The following is a 12,229-nucleotide window of genomic DNA, read 5'->3' as shown; positions in this document are numbered from 1 at the left end:
TGCTTCCTTTTAAAATAAGATTACCCGATCTGGCCTGAAAAAAAACCAATTTCTAGATGAAGACAGAGAAAACTGGCTCTTTGCTGACTAAGTGTCCCAGATCTGGTTTCTTATTCTTTAACATGTGGAATTTATGGTTTAAATTAGGGGGGGGGGGGAAAATCTTATAATTTTAAACCTGCCCTTCCAAGTCATTAAACTTTATACCTTATGCCATATATGGAATAAATAAAGTTCTAGAATAAAATTCTGATAATTTTATTCTGGATAAATTTAAAATATTGCAATTGTATTATGTACTTTATGGATTTTATTTCTTTAAAAATTACTTGTTTGTAGTCATAAGAGCAATATTAATAAAGAAACTAGCTGAAAAGAATATTTTCATGCAAATTGCATATCTAGTGAAATCGTATAATTCAACCTGAGGCTCAAATAAATGAAAAAAGTGGAAAAAAAATCTTACCTAGAGCTTTCAAATACTCCTCAAAATTCTCATTACTGACCATTTTCCAATAACCATTGAAATCTGCAGGCATAGTCCTATTTGTTTTCTATTTAAAAGTCAAAGCTTTTGTCTAGTGTTTTAATTCTGCATCATCCAGCTCAGTCCCTTTTCTAGAAGCAAGTTTGAACTCTTAGTTTATTTTATCTGCTTGTCTAGCAGTACAGCTAAGCTAGTTCCTTTAAGCTGATTAGCATTGAAGTGTTATTTTTAGGTTCTTCTACAAAGCTGAACATTTTTGCTTGCGGGATGGTTTGATTTCAATGGAGTATGTCACTCCCCTTCTACAGGACAGTTGTAAGGTCACTGATTATCTGGACAGGTTTTTGTTTTTAACAATGGCTGATTTTTGCTTTCAAATGACTAAAAAAAAGAGATGTCTTTTACCAATAGTGATAAATTCTAGCCGCTGTTTTGAGTGGGTATTTTATTTGACCTAATAAGGATGATGCTGTATGATAGTCTTTAAAAACTTATTTCCAACTGCAAAAAGAGGTTACACCACTAAAAAGGAATTGTACATTCTTTTATGAATAACCAAATTTGTTCAACAAACCATGCTTAATGCAGTAATTCCTTAATGATATAAGATGGCAGATATTAACTAGCTAGTTAATAGATGCCTGAAAATGTGCCAGGCATTACTCATTCAACCTTGTATTATTGAACTAACACCCAGCATCTCTAGCAGAAGTGAGCATTTTATTAATCAGAACACGTTTTCAGCTAAGAGAATGTGAAGTCTTTTCAGGCTGAGGAATAAGCAGTACTTCACAGAAACCCATTAACTCCTGTGCAAGTAAGCAAGTAAAGAAAAAATACATGTTGTACTGCATTATTCAACAATATGCTGTTGCTTGAAAGGAATCACATTTTGACTGTAAAGTCTTCTCATCACTTAGCAATACAAAGGGAAATTTTAACAATCCTATTGCAGAACAAATGCTTTTCAGTGTAGCATGAAAACAAGATTAAATTAGTTGAATTAGTTAATATGGAATATTTCTTGTTGTGTCTAAATAAAGAGATCTTTGAAAAATGTTATAATCCAAGTTCCACTGAATTATATCAAGATAAATCATGTGTTTTTAATTTCATATATTCATTCCAAAGTCTTCAAGACTGAGCACAGTTATCAAAAGTTTACTGAATTTGATTCCTTTTATTTAAATCCTGAATCATTAAGTTTTAATACTCACACCCATGCCCACACCATGAGTTGACAAGACTTCTGAAAAGAAATGCTTGTAAGACAATATAATTGTACAAACAAATGGCCTAACATGTTCAGAATAACATGTACCCTTCAGCTTCAAAGATGTAGAATCTGAATCCAGGCCTCAATATCAAAAGTCCTGTATTGTAGCTATAGGGTTCGAAAAGGCAATCGTCCTTTATCAGATGTTTATTTACTTTCTTTTTCTGTTTATCCTCAAAACAAAAATCTATGTTATTTGAGAATGGCAAAGCTCAGACCAGCTATTTTAAGAAAGTGCATTGAAATTAGTTTCTGGAGCAAAGAAGTTTTATCAGAAACAACTAGCATACAAAATATTTTTTTGTATAAAATTGTATAGAAACCAACATTTCTTTAAGCCTGAATTATATTCTGCCACCAGAAGACTGCGGAAGTATACCAAAATAAGTATCCTTCAGAATTTTGACTGATACTGTCTCCTCCTAATAAGAGGGTTGAAAATGTTTCTGTAAATGGTTTCCTTTTGTGAAGCAGGTCAAAGGAGAAAGAAGAGGGGAAAAAGCAATAAAAAGTATGTTTGCTGTTTGAAAAGAAATGCTAGTTCCAGCTTACTTAAGACAATGTTTGTGCTGCTATCAGTTAGAATCAAGGAACAGGCAAATTTCTCCATAGCTTGCTGACTCCACCAATAAAAGGGAATATGCCCTTCAGCTAATCAACATCTTTGATTGGCTTTGAGGAACCCAACTTTCACTGTTGAAGCACATATTCAAGTTTCAGGCAATGTTTTGCTTGAATAGCTTCCTGATGTCCTATAAGATGGAGCAGCATGCAACATTTTGTCTTCTGACCTTTGCATTCATGGTTAAAATACTTACATATCTGAAAATGAACTAATTTTCTTTGAATTTATTTGAATTTATTTGAAGGACTAGTGAAATGCCCATAGATAATAGATAGTAATTAACCAAAACTACGTAGCTTTTTTCTTTAATGTTTAGAAAATGTGAATGATGCAATGGCATAAATATAACCAGATAAGCCTTACAAATCCAGTGTTGACAAGCAGAATTGTTTCTTCTACTCTAACATGATAGTGGCTGACAATTTAATGCTAAAATAGGTCCATTAAGAGCATTGAGGCACTTGGTATGATGAAAGGTTTAGAGAAATAATTCAGGATGTATAAAAAACCCCCACACTGTAATGTTAACTAAAACATTTTCCTCCAAAACAAAGCAAAATACCTTTTAAACTAACAAATTCTTACTTTACCATATTTCAATTAGGCCAAGGCTTCATTAAAAAATATTGTTTCCAATGTGTACACAAGACTCCAATACTTTCAAGCTTTAGTATCATGAAATCAGGTGAGATTAAATTGCTTTATTTATTCACTTTAATACAGGAACAGCATGTCATGAATCTTGATTGTTTATGTAGAGTGAGGAAATCCAGTTTTAAATGCAATCTCGAGAAATATTTACATTGTTGTATGCAAATTTTGCATTTAGTGGATTTCTTCCAAATTATCTCTAATAGGTCTCACATATGCACACACACGCACACTTTTGTCAATAGAAAACACACATACACTTCTGTCAATAGAAAGTAAACCAACTAGTGCAGGGGTGTCAAACTCAATTTCATTGAGGGCTGCATCAGCATTGCAGTTGCCCTCAGGGGCCCGGGTGGATATGGGCTGGGTGGGTGTGGCCTACTGGGTGAGTGTGGCTAGAGTGCGTATGGCCTACTGGGTGGGCATGGCCAGCTCTACATCGTTCGCATCAAGGGTGCCTATGGGGGCCTGGACAGGAGTGGGACAGATCTGAGGGTCTCTGGAAGAAGGAGGGTCTCTGGGCCAGGGCCAAGGCAGTGGGGGCCGTTCCCTCACTGTTTCCAGGATGGCTTCGCGGACTGAATGAAACCACTTCGCGGGCCGGATCTGGCCCCCGGGCCTTGTGTTTGACATGTCTGAATTAGTGGGAGCTAAAACTGATGGCAGAAAAATGCCCAATGGTCCATTGAGCCTGCCCTTTGAGTGTTTTGTTTGTTTGTCTGGGTTCACTTTCTTCTAAATATTTTAATTGTTATTTTTATTTCATTATTTTTATTCTATTTTTTCAAATTTTTGTCAGATGATAAACATGTATTTATCCCAAGCATCACAAGATAGTGATTGACTCACTATCTCTGCTGGAAGTTGATTCCAAGCTTCCACTACTCTTTGTGTGAAGTAATACTTTCTAAAATTACTTTTGAACTCTTGTCAGTTTGAGGTTATGTCCCAGGTTCTTGATTTTCGCTTAATACAAGTAGTCTTCAATAGTTCATTTAGTGACTGTTTGTAGTTACAATGGCACTAAAAAAACTTGACTTAATAATAATTGCAGCAGCCCCAATGGTCATGTGATCAAAATTTAGATCTTGGCAACTGACTGATATTTATGACAGTTGCAGTGTCCTGGGGTTACATGATCAACTTTTATGAACTTCTGACAAGTAAAAATTATGGGAAAGTCAAATTCATTTGACAACCAGGTTACTAACTTAACAACTGCAGTGATTCACTTAACAACTCTGGCAAGTAAGGTCATAAGATTCATTTAACAACTGTCTTGCTTAGCAACATTTTGGGCTCAATTTAAGTCATAAGTTGAAGACAACCTGTATTGAAAAATTTTCCTTCTAGAACCTTATTCACACCCTTAATATATTTAAAGGTTTCAATCATGTTCCCCCTTTCCCTTCTGTACATATTCAGTTCATCCAATCTCTCCTGATATGTTTTGTCTCTCAGACTTTGCACCTTTTTTGTTGCCCGTCTTTGGACTCATTCAATATTATATCTTTTTTTAAGTGAAGTAAACAGCATGGACACTTTAAAGGACTACACCATTTTATTTATTTCATTCAATCTTTTCGATATATATATTGTGTTGCTTAATATAAGAAATAACAGAGTCTGGAATCAAGTATTTCACACTTTGTCCTTTGCGCAAGGCACACCTTATGCTCGTAGCACTGATTTCATTTAGAACCCACTCTTTTACTAAGTGGATATTATGCTGGCAGTTATTTAAAAACTCTAAGTTAGTTATATACTGCGAAGGATCATGGCCAGCACGACTAACACAAACCAATCCAAATCTTTCCACTATTTCTATAATATGTTCTTTTTTCCAGAGGTTAGGTGTTTGAAATGTCTTCAGAACATCAGCTCCACAGAGAAGTTTTAGCTCTGGAACAACTGCAAGAATGATGAGAGTATATTGTGAGAAATATTATTTTTATTGTTGGTTTTCTTTGTTGACATGCAGTCTTTGTTTAAGAATAAATATTAAAACTCAGTCCACCAATCTTTGTACTTTCCAAAAACCAGATGGCTACAAAGACTTTCTTAATTTTTACTATTTCCAATTTCAAATGAGAATTGTATATCTCCAAACTCCTTTTCCTCACATAAAATGTACATTCTCAGTGAATCTTCATCGGTGCTGATCACATAATATACATGAAGAACAATCTAATGACATTTCCCATTTATTTATTGAAAACAATTTTACATATGTACAGAATTACTTAGTAGCAGAATAGCTACTTTAATTAGTAGAGGTAATTTAATTATTGAAGCAGGTGTTATGTCATGTCATTACATTGACACACTCACTTCTCCAACTAGGCCTTAGATGCATATTAGTAGTTTATTTCACAAACAATCAAGGACATAAAGTTAGGAAAAGGTGCTAAGATGCATTGCTTTTCCTATACCCAACTTTCCACATACTCATCCCAAGTTATGATTTAGGAACAGCAACCAAATCTTAGTTGTACTGCCCCTTGTATTCTAATGTTTTCCTTTTTTAAAGCAGTAGAAATAAAGCTTAAGGTACCCCTTTTCATGAATACTTTACATTCAATGCCATAACTTATTCTGCTCACTATATATTAGAACTCAGGTACTTTCTTTTTAAGTTTATATGCTCTTCCTTTCACTTGCTAAAATGCTGATATAAAAAGTTCTGCTCCCACAGGAGTATTTTGACCATGCCTTAGCAACGTGGCAGTGCTGCTGCTTTATTGTATGTGTGTGTTGGGGGCAGGGGAAGGGTTCAAGATAGCAATTGGTGGCTCCCTGCTGTTCCATCCCCACATACCTGGCATCATTTACTTTTAGGAAAACCATCTATCAGTTTTTCTCTTGAGCACATGATAGGCAAAGGCTGGGCTCTGGGCTCTTCCTGTTTCTTCTTTCTCTGTTCTTCTTGTATTATAAACAGCCAATCATCTATTTAACTTTTATTTTGACAAATCAGTCCTTCAGTCCTCTCTCTCTCCTTCCTTCCTTCCTTCCTTCCCTTTCCTGCCTGCCATTGGTATATTAAAGTTCCTTTTTCCTTTATTGCCATTGGAATATTGATCTTTCAGTTTTCTAGAAACTTGACAGCTTACTATTTTCTGTGATACAAATAGTCTATTTTTTTGAAAACTGCTACACTAAAGAGCCCCACAAAGCCATTGCTTTTTTTATTCTACCATTGGTGTTGAACTTTGGTGTCGCTAGATTGCGTTGACTTCTCCCAGCCTGCCTTTCTTAACTTTGTTTTCCAGAAGAGTTTCGATTTTGTTTCCAAAACTGTCTGAATACATTTTTTCCAGGGTCACGGATACCCATAGGAATGACAAGCCATTCTTCTTTATCATGCTATTCAGACATGACTCTGGATGATGAATATCCACAACTTTATCAGTCAGATAAGTCACCATGCACATACACCTTTCATGAAACACTTTATCCATGTTTCTAATTTTTAAATAGCCCATAAGCATAAAATTATTTACTTTCTGTGAAATATCATTGATATGACAGTATTTGGGTTCATCATCCAAAGATGGGATCACTCCTATGAAAAAAATATTTTATCAAAATGTCCTTCTTCCTGTAACCCCTTTTCTTTAGCGCTAATCATCTACCATTTGGGAATGGACTCACATCCTATACAGTCTTGTCTACATTCGTTTTTCTATCTTAGCTACCAAGCTTTCAAGGGGACTAACTTCTTACATGATAGCCAAGAGCAAACAGCACTGAACACAAACCCAGCTTATATGTAATATAGGCAGGTAGTAATGTATTTCACACTTTTTGCTTGATGCAGTTCAGTAAATTGTAAAACAGCCCCTGCAGCACTGGCTTTGTACTTTTCCACAAGTTAGCAGACACTGTTTTATTCTTTAGGAACTGTCCTAAATGTTTGTTCTGTTACTCTTTTACAATTTGGAGTTTGTAGTCCTGGATTCTTCACACAGATACTAAATTCATTTTGGTGCTCACTTCTGGAGACAGTAGGTCAGTATCTTCACCCTCTTCCTGTTTGTTCTCCTTATCAAGTTACTAAAGTAATGAAAAGTTCTGATTTTTCCTTTCTTTTTCCAATTTCTTTTTCTTTTGTTATAAGAATATAAACAGGGCCTTGTTGATTCAGACCATTCTGCAGTCGGATTTCAAAGTGGCCAAAGAAGTCTGCTAGTCTCTCAGCAGTTGGCCTTCAAAGGACATTAGACTGCCATCAAGGCTAATAGCTATTGATCCTCATGACTTTCATGAACTGATCCAACCCTTTTCTGAGACCACCAAGCTGCTAGCCAGCATCAGATACCTTGGTAGTCAATTTCAAATTTTAATTACGTGTTGTTTAACAATATTATTTCTGTTTGCGTGTACCAATTCTTCCAGGATCCAGTTTCATTGGTTTTATTTTGGGAAGAGGAAAACAGCTTCTCCTTGTCTACTTCATTTGCACTACGCATAATTTTGTACGCCTTAATCATGTGCCCTCTCATTTGCCCAAATGTTGCAACCTTTCCTTGTAAGGAAGCTGCTCCAGCCCCTTCATCATCTTGTCTGCCCCTCCTCTGAACTTTCTATAGCTCTACTATACCATTTTTGAGCTGTAAACAGTAGGTCAAATGTAGACACAATACTGATTTATTATAAGGGCATTATGATACTGACATCTTTTTTTTACAATGGATTCCCAAAGAAATATTTGATGGGGCTATTAAAGGTTTTTTGAAAATTAGTTAACTTTTTATTGTATAAAACTGTCATTTTACTGCTATATCTGCTATACCGTTTTATCTGAAGAATGGAATAAAGATGCTTTATATAAAATGAATATTTAGTTAAGCTTCTGATTTCTTGAAAGTTATTGCTTGAAACTTTTTGTCTTGCATAGGTCATTAGTCCACCTAAACCACAATGCATCATGGCTTCTCTAGAAACTCTTTTCCAATATTCATTGCCTACAACCTTTTATATGGAAATGTCAGAATCTAATCCTGAATTATAAACTTAATTGCATGCAGGATGTTTTCACATAGGAATGTGATTAGAAAAGCTCCTTAGAAATTGCATCTTATATTAGCCTAAGGTACCCAAATTTGGAAAACTCAACAGTGGCCACAGGATTGGAAAAGATCAGTGTCGAGCCCCTCGGGCTCGACATACTCACCGGGAGAGGGATCCAGCCGCAGCCCGCAGCCGCAGCCACGCCCGACAGCTGCTCAGCGGCCGGCAGGGACCCCGGGCGTCCGTGCCGAGGCCGCGCCTTCCCGAACGGCTGCTCAGCGGCCGGCAGAGACCCCGGGCGTCCTCGCTGAGGCCGCGCCTTCCCGAACGGCTGCTCAGCGGCCGACAGAGACCCCGGGTGTCCTCGCCGAGGCCGTGCCTTCCCGAACGGCTGCTCAGCGGCCGGCAGAGACCCCGGGCGTCCTCGCCGAGGCCACGCCTTCCCGAACAGCTGCTCAGCGGCCGGCAGAGACCCCGGGAGTCCACGCCGAGGCCGCGCCTGCCCGAACAGCTGCTCGGCGGCCAGAAGCGAGTCGTGGAGGAGCTGCGCCTACCCGAACGGCTGTTTGGCGGCCGGAAACAAGCCTCGCCGAACATGGGGAAGCCGCGCCAGCCCTAGCAGCTGTGCGGCGGCCTGAAACGGGTCCCGGCAGGCAAGGGGAAGCCGCGCAAGCTCGAGCAGCTGTGCGGCGGCCTGCAGTGGGTCCCGTCAGTCACGCAAGAGCCGCGCCGGTCCGGACAGTGGGGCAGCAACAGCGAGGGGCGGACCCCGACCATCGCGCAGGAGTTACGCGGTCGGAGACAAGACCTACGGATGTTTCAGCCGGTTGCATGCCGGCAGAGCTGCAGGGCGCCCTACAGCTACAATCGGACGATGGGGCTTACCAAGGGGCTGCGGGTGTGACACGGAATACCGAGTTGGTGGAGGGGAGCACAATAGGAACTTCAGGGTACGGGAGAGGGGGATACTGGACTTACACCTTCCTTCACACTGTATGGACCTCGGCGTCAGGGGAGGAAGCAGGGCATGGGGCGACAGGATAGGGGGGTGGGGTTTTACGCGGTTCAGGCGGATGCTGGTCTGTGTGGGGGAGGGTGGGGCTAACGGGTGAGGCTGTTAATCAATTATTAGCATCATTTAAAAGAAGCGTTGGGACGAGTGGTTCCCAACGCTGACTTTGCAATTGCTTGGAGATCCTGCTAGTAAAGGTACTCTCGCAGTCATCCGTACTACGTCGTGGTTTCTTTTTCTGCTTGCCTGCGTTTCCCGGCGTAGACGAGGAGTTGACAATCAGTTCACATTCCAATTCCAAAGAAAGGCAGTGCCAAAGAATGTTCAAACTATCGCACCATTGCACTCATTTCTCATGCTAGTAAAGTTATGCTTAAAATTCTACAAGCTAGACTCCAGCAGTATGTGGATCGAGAACTACCAGAAGTACAGGCAGGATTTCGAAGAGGCAGAGGAACTAGAGATCAAATTGCTAACATACGCTGGATCATGGAGAAAGCTAGAGAGTTCCAGAAAAACATCTACTTCTGCTTCATTGACTATGCTAAAGCCTTTGATTGTGTGGATCATAACACACTCTGGCAAGTCCTTAAAGAGATGGGCATACCAGACCATCTTATTTGTCTCTTGAGAAATCTATATGCGGGCCAAGAAGCAACAGTGAGAACTGGACACGGAACCACTGATTGGTTCAAAATTGGGAAAGGAGTCCGGCAAGGCTGTATACTGTCGCCTTGCCTATTTAACTTATATGCAGAGCACATCATGAGAAAGGCAGGGCTAGATGAATCAAAAGTTGGAATTAAGATTGCTGGAAGAAACATCAACAACCTAAGATATGCAGATGATACCACTCTAATGGCAGAAAGTGAAGAAGAACTAAAGAGCCTCTTGTTGCGGGTGAAGAAGGAGAGTGCAAAACTTGGGTTGAAACTAAACATTAAGAAAACCAAGATCATGGCATCTGGCCTTCTCAATTCCTGGCAAATAGATGAGGAAGAAATGGAGGTAGTGACAGATTTTATTTTCCTGGGCTCCAAGATCACTGCAGATGGGGACTGTAGCCAAGAAATTAAAAGACGCTTGCTCCTGGGGAGGAAAGCCATGACAAATCTAGACAGCACACTAAAAAGCAGAGACATCACCCTGTCAACAAAAGTGCGTATAGTCAAGGCTATGGTCTTCCCAGTTGCAATGTATGGCAGTGAAAGCTGGACCATAAGAAAGGCTGAGCGCCAAAGAATTGAAGCCTTTGAACTATGGTGCTGGAGAAGACTCCTGCGAGTTCCTTGGACTGCAAGGCGATCAAACCGGTCAGTCCTAGAGGAGATCAACCCTGACTGCTCTTTAGAAGGCCAGATCCTGAAGCTAAAACTCAAATACTTTGGCCACCTAATGAGAAGGAAGGACTCACTGGAGAAGAGCCTAATGCTGGGAAAGATTGAGGGCAATAGGAGAAGGGGACGACAGAGAATGAGGTGGCTGGATGGAGTCATTGAAGCAGTAGGAGTGAGCTTAGATGGACTCCAGAAGATGGTAGAGGACAGGAAGGCCTGGAGGAACATTGTCCATACGGTCGCGATGGGTCGGACACGACTTCGCAACTAACAACAACAACAACAACAACAACCCCCTAGTTATGGATTTTTAATTTCAATTGCAATAAATTCATTGAGACTAAACATATTACCGGTAGTTGGGTTTATATTTTGAAAATAAACAGATCACTTCAAATGTACTAATATTATCTCTTTTTTTAAAACAACAGGAAAAATACAAAATCAGGAAGGAGAGATTAGGAGATATCATAGGCATAAATCAGGATATGTACTAAAGACTGTATGGCAGGTTTCTCCTGAGTAAACAAAATGAAGATCTTTGAGAGGTGACATTAAATGACATGATGGATAAAAGATGTATTTCCTGACAGAATAAAACATGAGAAAAACAGGGATCTCTTTTTAAAAAAATCAAATATTGATATGTAGCCAAAACTGAACAACTAAACGGCTTTTCAAAGAAGGCTGACAAAAGAATCAACTTCAATAGAAAGAAAAGTGAGTATATAATATCCTTCGATTTTTGAGAGCTACTGTTAAATAACGATCTTGCACTTTCACAACAGATAATAGCTTTTGCTGAAGTCAAGTGCCTATAATAATAATACTCCAACTCTTGACCCTTTGTTTTTGTACACTTTTCACCGGTATTATCAGAATCAATACTCATAGTGCAAAAGTTATTATAACACTCTCTAAGACCTTTCCAGAAGCTTAGCCAGGTTAGACAATGTAGAGATCACTAACAGCATGATAGAAACAGCTAGATTTAACACTCAACAATATCTTACTAAGAGGCAGAACTCTCACACAACCATGGAAACAACATATAACTTATATGGCTGAGTTGAAATTAAAATAGATATTCCATCTTAAAGAAATAACTGTGTATATAGTGCTAAATTAGTGATCCTAATTAGAAATGTGAAGCACTACAATAGTAATTTGAAGAAAAAAAGATATAAAACAGTCAGAATCCTTAAAAATGCCTGGGTAGATTTTTTTCTTTTTGAAGGCAAACTGCAAATAACTGAAATCTTCTCAAGCTGTTAAACTAAGAATGTAGAAATAATGTTTTCTCAATAGGCTCAAAAACAAACTTTGAGGACTGTGCCATACCTAAGAAAAGGAAATTTTACAACACCTCAGTTCTAACTTTACCAGCTAGCAAAATACATTGTTGGATAGAGCTGTGCATAATCAGTGTTGAAAGATTCTACCAATATTTTAAAAACTGGTCCTGACATGTTTGATACCCAACAATTATTTTACCCATACATACAATCTCCAGCTTTTAAAGCAGACAGTCTAAATATGAAAGACTGAATTGGTAAAAATATGCATAGATAAATCATATAGACATTTTAAACAAGTTGGACTTCTCCTACATTTTGAGGTTCAGCTCCTGTTACTTTTTTACTATCTTTTATTTAATCTATAGAACAGCATCATTTTACTGAATAGGTTTATTGAATAGGTTTCAGACTGAAAGATGGAATGTTTTCTTTAGCCAGATGAATTCAGATGTTCAAGTTTTTCTCAGAAGGAATCAGGTTATTCATAGAACCTTAACATAAGCTTAGAACAGCTTTATCTTTTTTTC

The 12,229-nt window shown here is 38.7% G+C and overlaps 1 protein-coding gene across 2 annotated transcripts in view; it reads right to left on the bottom strand.

The window, feature by feature from the left end:
- Positions 1 to 4,590: 4,590 nt before the first annotated feature.
- The window catches only part of NMNAT3 (nicotinamide nucleotide adenylyltransferase 3), a 42,971-nt gene continuing 35,332 nt past the window's right edge, over positions 4,591 to 12,229 (bottom strand). For both annotated transcript variants that reach the window (XM_081328926.1, XM_081328927.1), the window contains one exon: positions 4,591 to 4,953. In XM_081328926.1, coding sequence (XP_081185052.1) covers positions 4,613 to 4,953 — 341 coding nt within the window. In that variant the 3' untranslated portion in view covers positions 4,591 to 4,612. The remainder of the gene's footprint in view (positions 4,954 to 12,229) is intronic.

Source organism: Vipera berus (genome assembly GCF_964194415.1).
Source record: "Vipera berus genome assembly, chromosome: 5".
NCBI classification, from domain to species: domain Eukaryota; kingdom Metazoa; phylum Chordata; class Lepidosauria; order Squamata; family Viperidae; genus Vipera; species Vipera berus.
The sequence above is the reverse complement of the archived record's forward strand: the minus strand, read 5'-3'. Positions and strand labels throughout refer to the sequence as shown.